Source organism: Rhinopithecus bieti, unplaced genomic scaffold (genome assembly GCF_001698545.2).
Source record: "Rhinopithecus bieti isolate Rb0 unplaced genomic scaffold, ASM169854v2 scaffold_45070, whole genome shotgun sequence".
NCBI lineage: Eukaryota > Metazoa > Chordata > Mammalia > Primates > Cercopithecidae > Rhinopithecus > Rhinopithecus bieti.
Window position 1 is genome coordinate 472,574 of NW_016818843.1, and position 22,353 is coordinate 494,926.

General features: G+C 40.7%; 1 protein-coding gene across 1 annotated transcript; it reads left to right on the forward strand.

The window, feature by feature from the left end:
* Window positions 1-4,488: 4,488 nt before the first annotated feature.
* SMCP (sperm mitochondria associated cysteine rich protein) lies at window positions 4,489-11,420 on the forward strand. Its single transcript, XM_017857693.1, has 2 exons — window positions 4,489-4,643; window positions 10,779-11,420. The coding sequence occupies exon 2, from the start codon at window positions 10,799-10,801 to the stop codon at window positions 11,159-11,161; it is 363 nt and encodes a 120-aa protein (XP_017713182.1). The 5' UTR covers window positions 4,489-4,643; window positions 10,779-10,798; the 3' UTR covers window positions 11,162-11,420.
* The last annotated feature ends 10,933 nt before the right edge of the window (window positions 11,421-22,353 follow it).

Consider the following 22,353-nt stretch of genomic DNA (forward strand, 5'->3'; position numbering starts at 1 on the left):
GATGAGTTCTTAAAGGGTTAAAACATTAAAAGTTAACTCTTAAGAAAATCTGGGGGTATCCTTCTACACTTTCAAAATGGGGATCAGTTTTATAATACAACAAACAAGAACTATAAAATAAAAAATTTTTAAATGTGTTTACATAATTAACATTTTCTATATGGTTGAAATATAATAAAGTCAAAGGTCAAAAAACACAGAGGAAGACATTTAGTTTCTCATAGCACAAAAATAATTTCTCCAATATCGTATAAGTGCTACAAATCAGTAATAAAGTCATCAAGAATACAGTTAAGTATTAGGTAAGTTATAACATCAGGCAGTTCCCAGAAAATGAATGTTGTGTTTCACTAAATGTAATAAAATATAGTTCAGCTGAGTTACTAAGAGAAACTCGAAACTACTTTGAGATCCCATTTTTAACCTACCAGATGGGCCAAGAACAATTAATTTAAAAATACATCATTTTGATGAGTTTGTGGGGGAAAATTGCAGTCTTATACCTTGTAGGGAGTGAAATAAATCAGTGAAACTCATATGGAAGAAACTGGAAATACTGATCAAATTACAAAAGTATTTAGGCTCTGAGTCAGCAATTGCACTTAAATAAATATATTCTATCTCCTCCTGAGGATGATGTATAAATAATGTGTTCACTGCAGCATTGTTTGCAAGGGCCAAAATTGGAAACTTCTGTATATACATAGGTTATTATCCAGACTGGGAAACAAAGGGAGAAACTCTTAATGTACTGAAATGGAATGATCTCCAACAGATGCTATTGTGAAAAAAGCAAGGAGCAAAACGATGTGGAGTTACTCTTATTTCGTTAAAAGAAGAAAAAATATACATGTTTGTGTGGGGTTTTTGTGCATAAAATATCCCTGAAAGGATATTTCAGAAATTGATCTCTGTTAACTGAAATATCTGCGTCGCACGTGGGGGATTTCACTGTGTATCCTTTGTAACTTCTGATTTTAGGCCCAAGTAAATGTGTAATAATGATCAGTATTAATAATGTTAAAGGAGAAGGGCCAGGCGCCGTGGTGCATGCCTGTAATCCCAGCAATTTGGAAGGCCGATGTAGGAGGATCTCTTGAGCTCAGGAGTTCAAGACCAGCCTGGGTAACGTGGCAAAACCCCGTCTCTACAAAAGATACAAAAATTAGCCAGGTGTAGTGGCACGCGCCTGTAGTCCTAGTTACTTGGGAGACTGAGGTGGAAGGATCACTTGAGCCCAGGAGGTTGAGGCTGCAGTGAGGCAAGATCACACCACTACACTACAGCCCAGGCAACCCTGTCTCAAAAGAAAAAATAAAAAGTAAAAAAAAAAAAAAAAAAAATCACATTAAAGGAGACCTACAGGAAGCAGAGCCTCAAATGCTGGAATCCAGGAAGACAGCACCATAAAGACTCACTCCGTTACTGGAGCTAATTACATCATTACATCAGCAAATTCCTGCAAACTGGCCTCAACTTTTCTCACCATCAATTAACATAGCCCATGCAGCAAAGAAAGATGGTCATAGTCTTCCCCACTTTTGATAACAGAGGCAGAAAAACATAAGGAGGTAGGAGTGGGGCTGCCACAGGACACATTCTGCTAGTTTGAATGATGCGTTGAAAACAGCCTTAGGAAATGGGTTCCCCAATTTGGACAAGCAAGTTAGAAGTTATTGGCAGACAAACTGATTAGAAAAAAAAGACCAACAATCACCATTCATGCATTCAACTAATATTTTTTGAGTATTTACTATGTGTTAAGAACTGTTCTGACTGAGAGCCTGAGATATATCAGTAAGCAGCATTTGCCTTTTTGGCAATGACATTCTAGTGAGAGAAGACAATACATAAAACTACAATAAATAAAAATTAGCTTATTTTAGTGCTATGAGATATTGGTCTTTATATTATATGTATATTATATTATATTTGAAAAGTACCACCAGAGGAAAACAAAACAGGACTGTGTAAAGGTAGATATCCATGTGAGAATATTAAATAAGCAGTTGAATACGAAAGTCTGAAGTTCGGGAGAGATGTCTGAGCTGTTATTAACAAAGTAGACATCATCATCATTGACATATAGATGGCCTTTATGGTCAGGAGACTGAACGCTCCAACCAAGAAAATAAGTGTTGGTGGAGAAGAAAAGAGAGCTGAAGACTCCAGCAGGAAGTAGTCAGGCAGAAGAACAGGAACACACAGAGTTCCAAGTTAATGTACTAGTTAAATTATTCTTCCATGCATTTATTTACTAAAAGTGGATTTAGTACCTATGATGTTCCATACAGTGTGTTGAAACTAGAACTTAAATGGTGAGCAGAAAGTATACCTATCCTCACCTCCTAGATAGCCTTCATTAGCTTAATTTTAATTAACTAATATGCGTCATGGTTAAAAATTCAAATAGTTTATGTGTATGTGATTCTTCTAGGAAAATGTGTATGTGATTCTTCTAGGAAAATGTGTATGCGATTCTTCTAGGAAAATATTATGTATACTAACACATACTAACATATATGTTTATCTTATATATATAAGATATATATATCTTTATATATACATTATTTTCGTAAGAAAAGGATATACTAACATATTGTTTACTGGATTGTTTTCTTTGATTACATAGTTGGGAGAATTTTTCATAGCATCATCTACAAATGGACTCTATGCTTTTATTAGCTATATACTATCCTATTACATGATTGTAAAATGAAATCTCATTAACGGAATATGAAAATACTGGTTTCTCAACATATTCGTTAACAATTAATGTGATCAAAATTTCATGTTTGTTACCAGACTGTCATGGAAAAGCCAGTGTCTCATTGATCTTCTGGTTTGCATTCCTTTAGTTATGAATAAGCATTTCTTAATAGGTTTGTTGGCCATTTCCACCTCTCTCTCCCTCTCACTCTACCCCTCTCTTCCTCTCTGTACTCTTCCTAGAAATAACTTAATTCTTATAGATTAAGGCTTTGGTCCCAACTACAATGTTAGACACTTGAGGAGATGTGAATGAGAGCAGACATTTTACTGAGAAAAAATTTTGGAAATAACTATAAGCATGAAGACCTGAAGAAGGCAAGTGAAAGAGAAGTACTTGAATAGTATATTATAGAATGAAAAGCACAATTCAATTCATATACTTCCCAGGAGTGCTACCCTTTGGCTGAGGTAGTTCTGTCCTGGACTTCACACTTTAAAGAGTCCTTCTCTGGTTCTCTTCCAACCATGACCCTGGCCATGAGATAATTTGATATTTCCAGTGTATAGGCCCAGAGCTGCTGTCTCCCTCATGCCCACTATCCAGGATCCCAAAAATCTCTGTCAAATGGCCCTGAGATCATCTCTATGTGTCCATCCTCCTGAAGACTCAAACAGCCAACACTGTGCTCACTTCTAAGTCTCAATAACCAAGAGAGGGGCAGTTTGAGAGATCCGTGTGTGAAAAGAACATGGATGGTATGGGCTAGGATACTTATACACATGCACACCCGAGGTCCCTCATGGCACAGGATGAAGCCAGGGAGTAGGGAGAGAACAAGGGGTGAACCACAGGGGTCAGAAGCCTCTGTTTAGGCTCTTGCCTGGTGTCCTAGAAATGTTTATGGCAGGCATGCTTCCCAGGAGAAGAGAATTTCCGAGTCACTGTCCTTAAAAAGGCCATGCTAGAGGAAGAAAGGGAAAGAATAAACATAATGAAATGCTTCTCTCTTCTCACCATGTTAGTCAATTCACTATTGAATTGATTCAGCTTCAGAATCTTTTATGTGCCAATTGCTCAGCCAGACACTGGGAATATCAAAGTGAATAAAATAGGGTCCTCGCCCCTAAGGCATCCCAGTTTCTCCCCTGTTTAAAACCTTTTGGTGCTTCCCATTGTCCTCAGGATAAAGTCCAAACTATTTTCTTTATGGCATAAAGGGGCCTCACCAACACAACCTTACCTACCTAGGTAGGTGAGTCTCCCCCTTCTCCTTACTCCCCACTCTGCTCCAGCCACACTGAGCTTTTCCACCAAATAGCTTATACTTTCACATTTCTGGATCTGAAAATGTCTCCCAGACACGCCCTTCCTATTTCCAATTTCCAAGTCTCAGCTTAAATATCACTCCCTCCAGGAAGCATATCTGACCCCCAAACCTGACCCCCCTGTGCTTATCCTACCATCATTATTATTACACGGTATTATTGGCTATTGACTTGCCTCCATATTGAATTAGTTCTTTGAGAATGGAAACTACATTCCATTGAGCTACACTTCACTTTTTAGGACACAGCCTGGTAGATAGGAGACACTCAATATAGATTTGTGTTTTAGGTCATTGCATGCTTACGGGTTAGCTAGGGAACTTTGTATCTTTCAGGAAAGAAACCGAGAAGAGTCAGACTCTCCAGCAGGCAGAGGGCGCTAGTGAGTGAGCTAGGCATAGAGTCCTGGGGAGAGGATTATGATGTCATAGAGGCTTAGAATCTTGGCATTAGCAGGGAAGGGAACCAATCTGGTTCAGAAGACTTTGGCTTCTGATAGTCATGGACTCACTAGGCTGCTGAGGAACATCAATAATATCTACTGGAATCAGTCATGAGAAGTCAAGCATGGAAATTGTGAATTGAGAAGTGTGTGGCCAGACCAGGTAACACAGAAACTTTGTCTTTTGGGCCCTCTCTGCATGGCTTTTTAATGTGTTCATTCATTACATATTTACTTACTGAGGCCCATGCAATGCCATTCAGTGTGCTGGATGAGAGGATTCCAGGATTCATCCTATATTTCAGGAAAAGGCTCCTGCTTCCATTTAAAAGGAAGACACTGCATCCTGGCTAACATGGTGAAACCCCATCTCTAAAAATCTAAATTTACAAAAAATCTAAAAATACAAAAAATTTAGCCGGGCCTGGTGGCAGGCACCTGTAGTCCCGGATACTCAGGAGGCTGAGGCAGGAGAATGGTGTGAACCCTGGAGGCAGAGCTCATCACAGTGAGTGGAGATCGAGCCACTGCACTCCAGCCTGGGCAACAGAGCGAGACTCCGTCTCAAAAAAAAAAAGAGAAAGTCACTGGAGCCTCTGGGGGGTGGGGATAGTGAGGATGTCTGTGCTCATGGAACTAACGGACCACATAAGTCAGACAATTAGGGAAATAATAACCACTATAAAAATGTAATAAGAAGTACAGGGGATCCAAGAAAGCCCATCAGGGAGACAGAGGCTATGGGTTAAGGAAGTTTTCCTTGAGGAGGGATGAGTAAGCAGAGACTTCAGGTTTGAATGATATTCAGTGAGCATGTGGGGACAGAGACCCAGGAAGGGTGGTTTAAGCTGGGGAAGAGCACGTTCAAAGACCCGGAAAGAGGTGAGAAAATTCAGCAGGTGTCTGCTCTGAGCCAGTCTGGTGCCTGAGAGAACAGTGGGTGGGCATCAGGCTGGGCCGGTGGGCAGACGTCAGACAGAAGGCGCCTTGCCAGGGCCCTCCTGGTGGTTTGGGCTCTGTATTAATCCTCACTGAATAGAGCAATAAGAAAAGCTAGGAAGATGGCCCTGGCCCTGGGCCACAGGTGTTTGATGTGATCAGGCAGATTTCCTGAGGCAGGCTATGCAGAGCTTGGTTGGGAAGGAGGGGAAACGGAGCATGGAGAGAATATTTATATATTTGTTTATTTTAATTTTTATTTATTTACTTATTGAGATGGAATCTCATTCTGTCTCCCAGGCTGGAGTGCAGTGGTGCAGTCTCGACTCACTGCAACCTCCACCTGCCAGATTCAAGCAATTCTCTTACCTCAGCCTCCCAAGTAGCTAGTATTACAGGTGCATGCCACCATGCCCAGCTAATTTTTGTAGTTTTAGTAGAGATGGAGTTTCACCATGTTGGCCAGGCTGGTCTCAAACTCCTGCCCTCAAGAGATTCGCCTGTTTCAGCCTCCCAAAGTGCTGAGACTATAGGTGTGAGCCACTGAGCCTGGCCAAGGCCTCTTGCAGGAGGCAGAGTGGTCAGGAGGCATGTTTATTGTACAGGAGCTAGTGTTCTGAAAGTGGAGGAAATAGATAATATTCACCAGGCAGAAGGAAGACAGTGGAGACAGCACTGGCTCAGAGGGGCAGGACCTGCATCCATGGGGGTGAAGTTGCAGAAGGACTTGATGTTGCCCTCCTTATGCTATAGTCAACAAGACTGGTTTCTAACCTGCTCTCCTTCTCTGATATGGCACAACCTCCACATTCAGGACCTGCTCCCAGGATCTGACTATGGGGGACATGCTTAGAGTGGAGATGTTGGTGGGACTAGTGAGGCAAGCCCCTGGACCTGGGCTCCAGGTGCCCTCTGATGCCTCTGCATCTCTGGTCACTGGAATGAGAATTGTTTCTGTAGAAACAGCTCAGCCTGGACTTATAAGGATGGACCCTAACAAACTGGACTTCCAAGTGGTGATGAGACTCTGCACTTTGGTCAATTCAGGGCACTGACCTTCAGAGTAGAGAAAAGTAAACCGGAGACAAAAGACAGAAATATAGAGACAGGATGAAGACCAGAGAATGAAAGAGAGGCAGAGAGAAAAAATAGTAAAAGGCAAAAATAAACACAGAGAGAAACAACAGAAAATAAAAACAGAAGAGGCTCACTCCTTTCTCATCCCTCTCAAAACCTAGTCTTAGGTCTGATCCCTAAGGGAATAGATTCAAACAACAAGGAGACAGAGACAAATACTGGGCTCCCTGCATACACCCACACACTCAAACTCAACCCTGTACAGCTGCAGGAACACCCAGGTGTATGCTTGTGTGTACATGTGGACACACACACTTCTTGTCAAACAGCTTTGAACACTACAAAGGTGGTAGAGAACATGGCCCTGTACTCTCTCACCTCTTCCCTGTTTTTATGCTGGTCTGTCTGTGTCTTATTTCCATTTTTGGTGTACCTCTCCATTGCTCACCTCTCTCCTTCCCGATCCCTCTCAGGCAAGTCAAGGCATCGCAGGGCCTGCATCTGCCACCTCAGCCTCTTTGCAGCTTCCTCTGACCTGGAAGGAGCAACGGGGTGACTTGTCCCCACGCCCATCCTTTAAGAGTCTTGCTCCAGTGTCTTCCTCTTAAATGGAAGCAGGAGCCTTTTCTGTGAAAGACAGGATGAATCCTGGAATAACTGGCAGGGATAGAGTTGTGACTAAATTAAAGTCAACATCCTAATCCAAGTCACTCTCCCTTTTTTAGGTGGGAACTGCCCTTGACCCAGTTCAGGCTGCAACCGTCTAGCCAGAGACTTAGGATCATGAAGGGTTTAGACCAAGTGGCAGGGCCTTAAGAGGGCCTTAACTCTTCCTTCTCAATTTTCTCTCACCCTAATGCTGTAGTTCAGAATATTCAAACATAGCAGTCCTTATAGGAGGTAGCACTGTGCTACCCTTCTTCCCAGAGAAAGTCTCGGGCTTTCTCTGTAAGAAGGAGGGCCCTGGCATATGCCCAAGCCTTCTCAGGCACATGCCAGGGACCTCCTTCCCACAGAGAAACCTGAGATGAGGCTCCAATGGTTCAGAAAGTGAAAGGAAGAGAGGCCGGCTGGGGCTGCGTCCAACATGTGAGTCTGAAAGTTACTGTTACTAGTGGGTGGAGGTGTCAGCCACACCTGGCTCAATGGGACCCAGTTTTTACACTACGAACTGGATTTAGGTGAATCCCCAGAAAAAAAAGTGTTGAGTCTAAGAGCATGTCACCCATCATTCAGGACAGCCGCAGCCTTGGGTCTTCTATAAGTCACAGGGGTGATTCAGATAGCAAAGTAGGTCATCTGACAGGCATCCTTTAGCAACCACCTGACTGGAGAATCATGCACATCTTCAGGAAAGGATGATATAGATTTTTGTCCTACTGGGGTGGATTAGTCCTTCTCCATACTGCTCTAAAGATACTACCCAAGACTGGATCATTTATAAAGGAAAGAAGTTTAATCGACTCACAGTTCCACATGTCTGAGGAGGCCTCAGGAAACTTACAATCATGGCAGAAGGCAAAGGGGAAGGACCTTCTTCACTTGGTGGTGGGAGACAGAAGTAAGAGCGGGGGAAATGTCAGACACTTATAAAACCATCAGATCTTGTGAGAACTCACTATCATGAGAACAGCATGGGGGAAATTGCCCCAGTGATCCAATCACCTCCCTCCCTCAACATGTGGAGATTACAGGTCCCTCGCTCCACATGTGGGGACTACAATTGAAGATGAGATTTGGGCAGGGACACAGACCCAAACCATATCATGGGGTAACCCCTAGAAATACTTCATTTTTCTATTTTATTTCATTTCATTTCATTTCATTTCATTTCATTTCATTTCATTTTTTGAGATGGAATTTCGCTTTTGTTGCCAAGGTTGGAGTGCAATGGCACGATCTCGGTTCACTGTAACCTCAGCCTCCTGGGTTGAAGCGATTCTCCTGCCTCAGCCTCCCGAGTAGCTGGGATTACAGGCACCTGTAGTTTTTGTATTTTTCATAGAGATGGGGTTTCACCAAGTTGGCCAGGCTGGTCTCAAACTCCTGACCTCAGGTGATCCACCCGCCTTGGCCTCCCAAAGTGCTGGGATTACAGGCATGAGCCACCATGCCCAGTCCTCCCCCAGAAAGACTTTAGTGTGAGGAGAGATTTGTAGCTACTGTCCCCAGGAGTCCCTCTATCTACAGAACACAAAAGAAGAGGACAAGACAAGAGATGTGGCTTTCTAAACATCAGGAGAGGGTTTGGAGCAGGACTTGGGGGAAGCAGCCTGACAGCAGGTACGGATCAGATGGAGGGCAAGTAGGGAGTGTCCAGCAGGAGAGAGACGGCTAGGACAGAGGCTGGTCCCTGCTAGGAGCTATTCATACTGGCTCTGTTAAGACTCATGAGAAAGTCCAAGTAATATCAATTTGATCCAACTAAACAGCCACCATCACAAACCTCAGGTTCTCCTCACCATGTATTTATGATTATGCATGGACACATGCCTACATGTATTCACGTGCGTGCACACAAACACACACACACACACACACACACATTCTCACAGAGATATGGGCAAGTGTGTGCTTAGTGGAAAGCCCACAGCAGTAACTGGTTCAGTTTAAAAAACTAGTTTGGGGCCTGGTGCAGTGGCTCACGCCTGTAATCCCAGCACTTTGGGAGTCTGAGGTAGTCGGATCACCTGAAGTCAGGAGTTCGAGACCAGCCTGGCTAACACGGTCAAATCCCATCTTTACTAAAAATACAAAAATTTGCTGGGCATGATGGCCGGTGCCTGTAATCCCCAGTACTCCAAAGGCTGAGGCAGGAGAATCACTTGAACCCGGGAGGCAGAGGTTGCAGTGAGCCGAGATCTCTCCATTGCCCTCCAGCCTGGGCGACAAGAGTGAAGCTCCATGTCTAGTAATGGTACTTCCCTCCAAAAAAAAGAAAGAAAGAAAGAAAAAATTAGTTTGAGCAAGAGGCTTTTCTCACAATCCCGAGGATGCCAGAGGTCAGAAGGTGGTTGCAACTTCACTTCAGCAGTTGTCAATCCAAATCCCACACCCATCCCCCACACCAGTGACAGGGTTCTGACAGGCCTGGCACCTCACCGACATGGGTTTGTGGCTTTATGAGCTGAGTCCCCAGAAGGGGTACAGGCTCATTTCCCGTGCTTCCACATTTCCCTGAGGAGGCTAGATAACAAACTGCTCACTGCCTACTGTTTCCTGGCCACTCCTAGACCCTCTATTCTGTTCTGGGGCCACAACAGTGGCGTTCATCCTCTCATCATGTGCCATTGGAGGAACACGGCAGAAACCATATAGGGGCTTCCCCAGAGGCTGCATACTGGGGCCGAGGCCCAGGGACCTTCCTGGGAGAACTTGGGTTTCCTGGGTGGAGGAAGGTGGATAGATAGAAGTAAAGCAAGAGCTGTTTGGATTTTCTCTATACCTAGAAGAATCAGGAAATTATAAAACTGCTGAATGGTTGAGTTTGAGGATCCCTATAAGGTCCAGTTCCCCCTTCCTCATCCCCACCACTGCCCCTTAAAGGAAGAGATACAAGCCCAGAGAGATGAAGAGAACTGCCCAAGCCCTGAGGCTTGGGAGTTGCAGAACCAGCCCTAGAACTCAGGTCCTGCCATGCCAAAAGCACTGTACTTTTCATTTCATCTCGCTGTAACCACCACAGTGCTCTGTGCATGGGACAAGATGATGCATTCAGGAAGGGTGTAACAGTTGGGCACTCTAAGTACAAGAGTTCCATTGCACCTGGGTCCCTGGATGCCACATTAGAGACAAGAACAAGCACATGCTCTGGAGTGGGACAGAGCTTGGCTTGAATCCACTTACAAGCAACTGAGGTGGATCTTTGAACTTCAGTGGTCCTCATATGACGTGAAGTGGACTAAAAATGTCTACTTGAGGCAGGTAGCGATCATTCCATTAGCTGATGTTTGTGAAGTGCCCGACACTTGACCCAGGATCTGGCAACTGAGGGTCACACTGTTTGCTCATTAGCTAAGAGACCTTAGGCACAATGCTTACATATTCTGGTCTTTTGATTCTTTATCTGGCAAATGACTACCTAGTAAGGAACAAACATGCTGGCATATGCAAAGGTAGAATTACAGGGCTGGCTGGCCCCTCCGAGGTATCCAGCTCTGCTTTCTCAACCCTGATCTGAGTCATTATCCTGAAGATGGATGTATTTGGGTATTAAGAAAAGAGGAAATGAAAGCAGGCACCCAGATTTCCTTCTGATGAGAATATTCTTTTCTTTTTCTAGTACCTCCAAGTGTCCAGAAAATGTGTGACCAGCCAAAACACAGTCAATGCTGCCCAGCAAAAGACAATCAATGCTGCCCGTCAAAACACAACCAGTGCTGCCAGCCAAAAGGCAATCAATGCTGCCCACCAAAACAGAACCAGTGCTGCCAGCCAAAAGGCAATCAATGCTGCCCGCCAAAACACAATCACTGCTGCCAGCCAAAACCCCCTTGCTGCATTAAGGCCAGGTGCTGTGGTTTGGAGACCAAGCCCGAATGCTCACCGCTTAATATGGAGTCTGAGCCCAACTCACCACAAACTCAGGACAAGGGCTCTCAAACCCAGCAGCAGCCCTATGGCCCACAAAATAAGTCCAGGCCAAGCAAATGGGAGCAGAAGTGAAACAAATAGATTGTCCCTGGGGCCATGCCTTTCACTTTGTAGGGTGGGGTATTACTGAGAGTCAGGCTAGACCTATGTTTAGAGAAGCAGTTTTCACAGTGACTACCATTTCCACCCAACGAGAGGCTTCTATTTCCCATCATAGCTCCCTACCCTAGGGAGGCCTCCATCTGGAAATGGGAGGATGAAGAAGCTGGAATCATCTTTCCTAGTGATCCTGACATTTAGACAGCACAGAAATAAAAGAGCAATAAAAAGAACATTGCCTCCCTTTGTTCCTTTACTTACCTGTGAAACCATCTCACCAGCCTGGCCTAGAGCCCAAGAAAATATTATGGGCATGTCCTGGAGGTCCAAGGAGCAAGAACTATCATCCTGAAGAACAAAGCCTCTGCTGAGCTGGAGCTTAGTTGACTGACTCATCTTGGTTTTAAAATGAAAGTCCTGCATTCCAGGAACCCCTTCAGTCCTTATTTAAAAAAAAAAAAAAAGATTATTGGTCCCCCAAAGTTCAAGAACCCTAATTCCCCTGGGTCCTGGGTACCACATTGTACTCCAGACCAAGCAAAAATATGTAAGTCCCTTGGAGTGATTCTACCCCCCCATCCAGAGATTTTAGATGGAGGTAGAGTACCCGGGACTCAGCAATGCACAGTGACTGGCGGCAAAGAGCAAAATCTTCCAGCATCAGCACTGGCTCTTCGGTCAGAGAGTAGCAATCCCAAAGCAAGTGGTTCAGTGTCTCTGAGGCTCTATTTCCTCGTGTGTAACATGAAGATAATGGTACTTCCCTCAAAGTTTTTTTTATGAGAATTAAAAGGGATAATTTATTTAAAGTACCTGCCATAGGGTCTGACATCGAGTGGCTATTCAGTGTCCATAGTTCTCAAACTCCTCTCAGCCACAAGGCCCTATTTCCCTCTAAAGAAGTCATCATCCTCCAATAATTTGCCCCAAGCATGCCCCCACTAGTCCAGGTAGACAAGTAGCAATAGATAAATCAGCCTCATTAAGCATACTTGTAAACTTCCATTTTTACTGCTTTTTGATGTGTAATTAACATATCACTTTTAAAATTTTTTGAGTGCACTTCTGTACTCTCTCTCTCATGCTTCTCCCTGTCCACCAATCCCCAGAAAACTACTGGTCTACTTTTGTCCCTTCAAATTAGTGTTTTCAAGAATTTTATGTAAGTGGAATCACACAGTAGGTATGCTTTTTCATGCTGACAATTTATTCTTTCAGAGCAGGTCTTCCCTACCCACTAAACACGCATATATGAAGTAGCTCAAAACAGCAGTTTCTATTTTGACACCATCTAAGGTCTATAAAAGTCATCTTCAATTACTTGGAATTTCAAAATAGAGATTCCCTAGTAACAACGCACCGGTAGCACACAAAATATTCCTGCACTTTGTTTAGTTTGTGGGAGAAAAATTTTTAAATTGGAATAATTTCATAGTCCTACAAAGGTTATGTTGGGAGTAGTTTATTTTTCCCTCTAGGAGGGCGGGCAGCCATCTCTCCAAAGGTTTTGTAAATGCTAAGGTTCAGATTTCAAAATAAAAACAGGTTTTCATGAAACATCTAAAATGGGCCGCTCTATTTCTATTCTGGGTCATGGCAACTCTGAATTATTTTGTATTCCCACACTGCAAAGGGCAAAACCCCATTCCTTGCATGTAAACTTTCAGAAGAAGTGGGGCAGCACAATTTAGGAGTTTCTTGAATTAGCTAGAGACCTGCAAGGTCAGATCATTCCAAGAATCTGGCCAGATGGGAGAAATCTTGAGATTCTCAGCACCGGGCTCCTGAAGACTTCCACGTGCCACATCTAGCTGGTCCTGGGGGATTTGTGGTTGCTGCAGTAGTTGGAGGGTTGCTACTCTTCGCAGCCTAGGTGGTGGTTGCCCTGCTCTCCATCCTGGGAGCCTCCTCTGGCTGTCATGCTCCAGGGACTACTGGGGTTCCAAGGTGAGACCTCCACCCTCCCATGGTGACAGCCTCCAATTTGGCATCGCCCCCCAACTCATCGGTGGAAGTCAGTGAGAGTCCTGCTACACTGGGCCTCACCACATACCCAGGCCCAATGCAGCTGGGCAAGTGTCCCGACCTGCAGGACAGTCGAACGGGCCCTGGAAGGGGGAGTGGGAATGGAGGAGACAAGAAAACACAAGAAATGGAGACAAGACAAACAGCCTGATCAAGTCTCGTTTATTGAGTGTAGGGTCATGCCTTATATAGGCTGGCAGGGGAAGAGGTTGGGCCAGGGCGGTGACTGGAGGCTGGGCTTACTCAAATTACAATCGCGCATGCGCCGTGGGTTTGTACTTTTCCTGGGCGCTGGATTGCGCCTGCGCCCTGGGCTGCATATCTTCCTGGGCGGGAAAATGTTTGCGCGCGCGCGGGAAAGGTTGGCGCGCGCGGGAACAGTTTTGGTGCGCAGGGGAGAAACTTAGGCGCGCGCGGGGGGAAAAAGCTTTGGGCGCGGCCGGGAAGGGTTTGTAAATAAAGAACCGGGAATGTGCCCTCTGGTCTCGCTTGCAGGAGATCAAGCAACAGAGGGTCGGCTAATTCCAGCGGCCTCATGGGCTCCCGGACAGGCAAGATCTTGGCAGGCTGGGCCTTTTGGATCTGCACCTGGTGCAAGGGACAGCAGAGATGAGCTGGCTCACCTGCCTTTCTCTTGCTGGGGTCTGGGGAAGCCAGCGGTAATTACCCAACCCTCTGTGAAAGGCGAGACTGTGGGTCTACGGGAATGGTGGGAAGACCCTGCCCAGCCTGGAGACTCCAACCTTCACCCCCGCCCCTTGCCCCACCCCAGTCCCACTCCCTGTCCTCTTCCTGAGTCTCCAGGCAACTCTCTGGGTTGACCGACCCCCACGGAGTGCTCTGGCAGCAAGTCAAGTCCCTCCTCCGCCACTTCCCAGGCCAAACCACTGTGCATTCTTTTATGCCTGGCCCCTTTCACTCAGCTAAATTAGATTGAGATTCAAACAAGTTTTTGCATGTATCCACAGTTCATTCCTTTTCATTGCTGAGTAGCAAATACCCTCATTATTGTGAATATGTCACTTTTGTTTATCAGTCCTTCGATGGGCATTTGGGTTGTTTCCAATTTGAGGCTATTACAAATAAAACTGCTATGACCATTCATGCACAAATCTTTGTATGAGCATACGCTTTCATTTCACTTCAGTAAAGACCTCAGAGGAAAATGACTGTTTTATATAATAGGTATATGTCTTACTTCTTAAGAACCTGCCCAACTGTTTCCCAAAATGGTTCTGCCGTTTTACATTCCCACAAGAAGTGTATGGCAGTTCCAGTTGTTGCAGAGCCCTGCCAATTATTTGTATGCTCACTTTTTCTATTGCTAGAGCTCCAGACATCTTAATAAATATGCAGTGTTGCTTCATTGTGGCTTTAATTTGCATTTTCTTAATGGCTAATGATATGGAGCACCTCTCCTTGAGCTCTTCCGCCTTCGTATATCTTCTTTGGTGAATTATCTGTCCAAATATTTTCTCCATTTTTTTGATATTTGGAGCTATTTGGATTCTTATCACTGGATTTTAAGGGGATGTGTGTATACATATGTATGCGTGTGTATGTATGTGTATATCTATATACGCATATGTATGTGTGTGTATGTACACATGTATGTATGTGTATATATATGTGTGTGTATGTGTGCATATACGTATGTATGTATATTCTTGATACAAGTGTCTTGTCAAATAAATTATTTAACATATTTTCTCTGGACTGTGGCCTATCATTTTATTCTCTTAAAAATTTTTTTTCAAATAGCAGAAGTTCTTAATTTTGATAAAGTCCAGTTAGTTGCTTTTTTATGGGTTTTGTTTATTGTGTCACACCTAAGACATCTTTGCCTGACTCTAGGACACAAGGATTTTCTCCTATATTTTCTTCTAGAAGTTAATTTTTGTTCAGGTATAGCTTGAAAATATTGCTGGTTCAGTTCCAGACTGCCACAATAAAGCGAGTTACACATTTTTAAAATCTCCCTGTGCATATAAAAGTTATGCTTACACTATACTATAGCTTATTAAATGTGCCATAATATTATGTCAAAAAAAGTACATACCTGAGTTAAAAATACTTTATTGCTAAAAAATGATAATCATCGGAGCCTTCAGCAAGTGGTAATCTTTTTGATGGTGGAGGATCTTGCCTTGATGTTGATAGCTGCTGACTAGAGTGACTGGTACAGCTCCTTTTTTTTTTTTTTTTTTTTTTTTTTTTGAGACAGAATCTCGCTCTGTCACCCAGACTAGAGTGCAGTGCTGTGATCTTGGCTCACCACAACCTCTGCCTCCTAGGTTCAAGCAATTCTCAAGGTACAGTTTCTTGAGATAAGACAACAATCAAGCTTGCTGCATCAATTGACTCTTCCTTTCATGGAAAATTTATCTTTAGCATGTGATGCTGTTTGATAGCATTTTACCCACAGTAGAACTTCTTTCAAACTTTGAGTCAATCGTCTATAAACCTGTCGCTCCTCTATCAACTAAGCTTATGGAATATTCTAAATTCTGTGTTGTCATTGCAACAATGTTCACAGCATCTTCACCAGGAGTAGATTCCATCTTGAGAATCAATTTTTTTACTCATCCATAAGACACAACAATACATCTGCTCAAGTTTGATCATGTGATTGCAGCAATTCAGTCACATCTTCAAACTCCACTTATAATTCTAGTGTTCTTGCTATTTGTAACACACCTGTAGTTACTTCCACCACTGAAGTCTTGAATCCATCCAAAGCCATCCATGAGGGTTAGAGTCAACTTCTTCCAAACTTCCGTTAGTGTGGATATTTTTACCTCCTCCCATGAATCACAGATATTCTTAATGGCATCTAGAAAGGTGAATTCTTCCCAGAGAGTTTCAGTTTACTTTGTCCAAGTCCATCAGAGGAATCACTATGTAAAGCATCTATGGCAGCTAGATCCTTACAAAATGTATTTCTTAAATATTAAGACTTGAAGGTTGAAATTACTTCTTGATCTGTAGGCTGTAGATTCGACATTGTGTTAGCAGGCAAGAAAACATCAATCTCCTTTATATCTCTATCAGAGCTCTTGGGTGACTAGGTACATTTGTCAATAAGTAGTAATATTTTGAAAGGAATCTTTTGTTCTGAGCAGTAGGTCTCAACAGTGGGCTTAAAATATTCAGTAAACCATGCTATAAACAGATTTTCTGTCAACCAGACTTTGTTGCTTTATTTATAAAGCACAGGAATAATAGATTTAGTATAATTCTTAAGGGCTTTAGGATTTTGGGAATGATAAATGAGGACTGACCTCAAAGTCATCAGGAGTATTAACCCGTAACCAGAGGGTCAGTCTGTTCTTTGAAGCTTTGAAGCCAGGCATTGACTTCTCCTCCCTAGCTGTGAAGTCCTATATAGTATCTTCTTCCAATAGAAGATTGTTTCATCTACACTGAAAATCAGTTGTTTAGAGTAGCCACCTTCATGGACTATCTTAGCTAGATCTTCCGGATAACTTGCAGATAACTGCAGCTTCTACATCAGCACTTGCTGCTTCCCTTGCATTTTTATGTTATGGAGCAAACTTCTTTCCTAAACATCATGAACTAGCATCTGCCAGTTTCAGCCTTTTCTTCTGCAGCTTCCTCACCTTTTTCAGCCTTCACAGAATTAAAGGCAGAGTTAATTCTATGGATTGCTGTGGATTAGCCTTCAGCTTAAGGGAATTATGTGGCTGCTTAGATTTATCCAGACCATTAAAACTTTCTTCGTATCAGCAATAAGGCTGCTTTGCTTTCTTATCATTCATGTGTTCACTGGAGTAGTAGTTTCAATTTCCCTCAAGAACTTTAATTTTGCATTCACAACTTGATTGTTCAGCATGAGTCCTATCATTTGGTCTATCTCAACTTTTGACATGTCTTCCTTACTAAGCTTAATCATTTTTAGCTTTGAATTTAAAGTAAAAGACATGTGACTCTTGCTTTTACTTGAATACTTAGAGGACACTGTGGGGTTATTCATTGGCCTAATTTTAATAGTGTTACGTCTCAGAGACTACGAAAGCCCAATGAGAGGAAGAGAAATGGAGGAATGGCTGGTTGTTCTACTAGTAAGAACACACAAAATATTTATCAATTAAATTTGTTATCATCTATGGGAACAGTTCATGGTACCCCAAAACAACTGCAATAGTAACACCAAAGATCAACGGTCACAGATCACCATAACAAATATAATAATAATTTTAAATTTTGAAATATTGCAAGCATCACCAATATTTGACAGAGAGACATGAAATGAATACTTGCTGTTGGAAAAATGCTACCAATAGAATTACTGGACACAGGGTTGCCATATAACTTCAAACTGTAAAAAATCACAATATCTGAAAAGTACAATAAAATGGGGTATGCTTCTTTATGGTGGAAGGTATGAACAAAGGTTCATTTTGCTTTTGCTTTTGTTTTTGTTTTTTTGCGGGGGGAGAGGCAGAGGGAAGCATAGGGATATCCCATTGTATTGTCACTATTTACTAAAGACTGTCCTTTCTGTAGCCTTTGCATCTTTGTCAAAAATCATCATGTCATATTTGTTTAACTCTTTTACATTGATCTATTTGTCTGTCTTGACACTAATGTCTTATTTACTGTAGCCTTATGCTAAGTGTTGAAGTCAGGTAATATAGTCCTCTAATTTAGTTGTTTATCAAAGTTGTTTTAGCTATTCTAAGTTCTTTGCACTTTCATATTAATTTTAGACTAAACTTGTCAATTTCTAAAATCAGTGCTGGGATTTTTGACTGGGATTTTTTTTAATCTGTAGATTAAATTTTGGGGGAGGAAATGAACATCTTAACCATATTGTGTATTTTGATTCATGAACATGGATTATCTCTCCATTTATTTATGTCTTCTTTAATTTTTTAAAGTTTTATAGTTTTTGATGAACAATTTGCATGCATTTTGTCATATTTCCCCTAAAATTTGCAAGCATTTTGTAATATGTGTTTGATATACTTTGATTGTATTATAAATGATATTTTTATTTTGGTTGCTGATTATTCAGTTAATAGACAGAAATGCAATTCTTTTTATATATTAAACTTGTATATAGCTTTTCTTTCTTTTTTTCTTTCTTTTTTTCTGAAATGGAGTCTCACTCTGTCACCCAGAATGGAGTGCACTGGCACAATCTGGGCTCACCACAACCTCCACCTCCCAAGCTCAAGCAATTCTCCCACCTCAGCCTCCCAAATAGCTGGGATTACAGGCGCGTGCCACCATGCCAGCTAATTTTTGTATTTTTAGTAGAGACAGGGTGTCACCATGTTGGCCAAGCTGGTCTTGAACTCTTGACCTCAGGTGATCCGCCCGCCTCGGCCTCCCAAAGTGCTGGGATTATAGGCATGAGCCACTGTGCCCAGCCTATGTACTGCTTTTTAGTTTTTACAGCTTTCACGTAAATGCCATAAGATTTTCTATACAAATGATCATGACTTCTAAGCACAGATTTGACTTCTTTCTTTCTGATGTATTTTATCATTCTGTTTTGCCACTTGAAGATGTCCCTTCTTTTTCTACTTTGTTGAGAGTTTATAACAGAAGTGAATGTTGGATTTTGAAAATGCTAGTTCTACATCTATTGAGATGATCAGATTTCTTTTTTTTTTTAATTTTTAGTCTGCTAATGTGGTGAATTACACTGATTGATTTTTGAATGTTAAAAGAGCCTTGCATACTGGAGATAAGCCCTCTTTGATCACACTGTATTATCTTTTTTATATTTTGGATTTGGTTTGCTAAAATTTTGCTAAGAAGCTTTGGCTTTGTGTTAATAAGGGATATTGCAATTGTTGGTAGCTTTCTTTTTTGTAATATTTTTGTCCGATATTGGTATCAAAGTAATGCTGTCCTATGAAATAAAAAGTGTTCTCTTCAATTTTCTGGAGCAGTTTGTGGAGAATTGGTGTGATTTCTTCCTTAGACATTTGATGGAACCCAGATGTCATTATCTGTGCCTGGAGGTTTCTTTGTGGGAAGGTTTTAACAGAAAATACAATTTCTTTAATTGATTTTAGTTTTAAAATTATCTACTTACTTTTGAATGAATTTTACCACTTTTTGTCTTTCAAGAAAATCATCTATTTCAGCTAGGTTTTAAAATTTATTGGTACAAATTTATTCATAAGATGTCCTTATTATTTTTAACATATGTGGAATTTGTAGTAAGCTTACTTCTTTCATTCCTGTATTGGTAATTTACATCTTCTCTCTGTATTTCCTACTTAATTTAGAGAGTATTTTCATCAATTTAATCAATCTTCTCAAAGCCCTGGCTTTTGTTTCATAGTTTTTTATGTGGTTTCTGGTTTTCTATTTCATTTATTTTACTCTGATCTTTATTATTTCCATTCTTCTGCTTATTTGGAGTGTAATTTGTTCTTTTTTCTAATTATTAAGGTGAAAGTTGAGGTTATTATTTGAAATCTTTTCTTTTTTAATATGGGTATTTATGTTAGAAAATTTTCTTTAGGTATTGTTTTAGCTACAACCAAAAAATTTTGGAACGTTGTTTCTGTTTCTAGTTCAAAGGAGTTCTTGTTTTCCCTTTTGATTTACTTTGATCCATGGGTTAATTAGAAGTGCTTTTATTTATTTTCAAAATGCTGTGAGATTTTCCAAGAGATATTTCTGTTTTTGATTCCTATTGTTCTGCAGTCAAATAACATACTTTACATGACTTGAATTTTTTTTAATTCACTGAGATTTGTTTTATGACTCAGAATATGCTCTATCTTGGTAAATGCTTCACGTTCACTTGAAGAGAAAGTGTATCCTACTGTTGTAGGATGGAGTGTTCTGTAAATGTCAATTAGACTAATTTGTTTGACTATGTGATTTGAGTCTTCTACATCTCTACTTATTTTCTGGTTACTTGTTTATCAAGTATTAAATGTGTAGCATAGAAAAGTCTGACCATAATTTTGAATTCTTCTATAGTTTCTTTCAATTCTAGCAGTTTTCGCTTCATGTATTTTGAGGCTATCTTATTAGAAGCATGACGATTTAAGATTTATTGTGTCCTTTTCATGAATTGCCTCTATTATTACAAAATTACCTTCTTTATCCCTGGTAACATCTTAGCTCTGAAATCTACTTTGAAGTCAATATATCCACATTTGCTTTCTTTTGATTAGTATTAACAAGACATTTCCCCCATTATTTTGCTTTTAACCTATTTATGCCTTTATGTTTAAAGTGGGTCCCTTCCAAGCAATATATAGGTGAGTCTTTTTTATTTGATCTGATAATTTATGGCTTTTAATTGGAGTACTAAGATCAATAGTGTTAATGTGATTAGTAAATATGGTTGTGTTTAAATCTACCATCTTGCTGTTTGTTTTCTCTGTCTCACCTATTTTTGTTTTCTTTTGCCTTACTCATTTTTTTGAATTGAGCCTTTTATACAATCCCATCTCATCTCCTTCATTGACTTAATCTCTGTAACTTTTCTGTGTTATTTGGTAGTTGCATCAGAATTTTATTGTTTAGATTTTTAACTTTGTATAGTCCACCTTTTTGTTATACTGCTTTCCTTACAGTATCAGAACCTATAAACTACATACTTCCATTTTTCTCCTTCTGATCTTTGTGCTATTATTATAACACACTTTTATTTTACATGTATTAAAAATATTCATAATACATTGCTCTCAATTTTGCTTTAAATATTTATTTATTCCTTCTCTAGGTTTGAATTGTAAGAAAAAATTTTTTTTTGTTTTAACCAGGTATTTACCATTTATGGTGTTCTTCTGTTGTATAGATCCATAGTCCCATTTGATATTATTTTCCTTCATCCTGAGGACTTCCTTTAAAATTTTGTATAATTCATAGTCTGCTGGTGTGAAATTATTTCAGCTTTTAAATGTCTGAAAAAATCTTTATATCATTTAAAAAATATATTTTACTGGATATAGAAATATAGTTTTCCAGTTTTTTGTTATTGTTTGTTCTGTTCTGTATTTTTTCTTTCATTACATTAAGGATGTCGCTTCTCTGTTTTCTGGCTTGCATTGTTTCTAGAAAGAAATTTGTTGTCATTTGTTCCTTTTTCCCGTCATCATGTGACCTTCCTCAGTGACATGTCTATTTATCTCTGGCTATTTTATGATTATTTTGTCATATGTTTGAAGCAATTGTGTTGTCCTTGTGCCTTGGTATAATTTTATTCATGTTTCTTGTTTCTTGAATTTGTGGATTACAGCACCCTGCCAATTTTGAAAAATTTTGGTAATTCCCCATCTACCCCATCATTCAAGGATTTCAACTGTTCTTACATTAGGCTGCTCAAAATTTTCCCACACCTCACTGATGTTTTCTATTTGAGTTTTTTTGTTTGGTTGTTTTTTGTCTTTTTTCCTCTTCTCTGTGTTTTGTGTTACGTAATTTCTATCGAGACATCTTCAAGTTCACTATATTTTCTTCTGTAGTGTCTAATATACTATTAATCTCATCCAAGGTATTTTTTATTTCAGACATGGTAGTTTTCATCTCCACAAATTTAATTTTAAAATATATATATTTCATATATTTACCGAATGTGTTCAATATTTTATCTAGCTTATTAAACATACAGAATGAATTTATAATAATTGTTTCAAAGCTCTTGTCTACAAATCCTATGTCTTTTCTGGGTTGCTTTTATTTTTCTATCATTATTGATGACATTTTGCTATTTCTTTGCATGCCTGGCAATTTGTAATTGGAAGTCACACATTGTGAATTTTGTCTTTCTGGGTGCTAAATATCTTTATGTCCCAATAAATATACTTAAACTCTGTATTGAGATACAGTTAAGTTACCTGGCAGCAGTTTGATTCTTTCAGACCTTTTTTAAGACCAGAAAAGCATTTAATCTGAAACTAAATTGTACCCACTACTGAAGCATAACCCTTCTGAGTACCCTATCTAAAACCATGTGAGTTACACATTTTTCTAGTCTGGCTAGTAGAAACAGAAAGTATTTCTGGCCCTGTGGGCTCCAGGGATTTTCCTTCATAAATCTTTGAGGTAATTCTTTCTCCTGTCTCATGTGATTGCTTCACATGAATGTGCCTATGACTCAACTGAAGACTCAGGAAGAACCTTCTGCAGATCTACAGAGT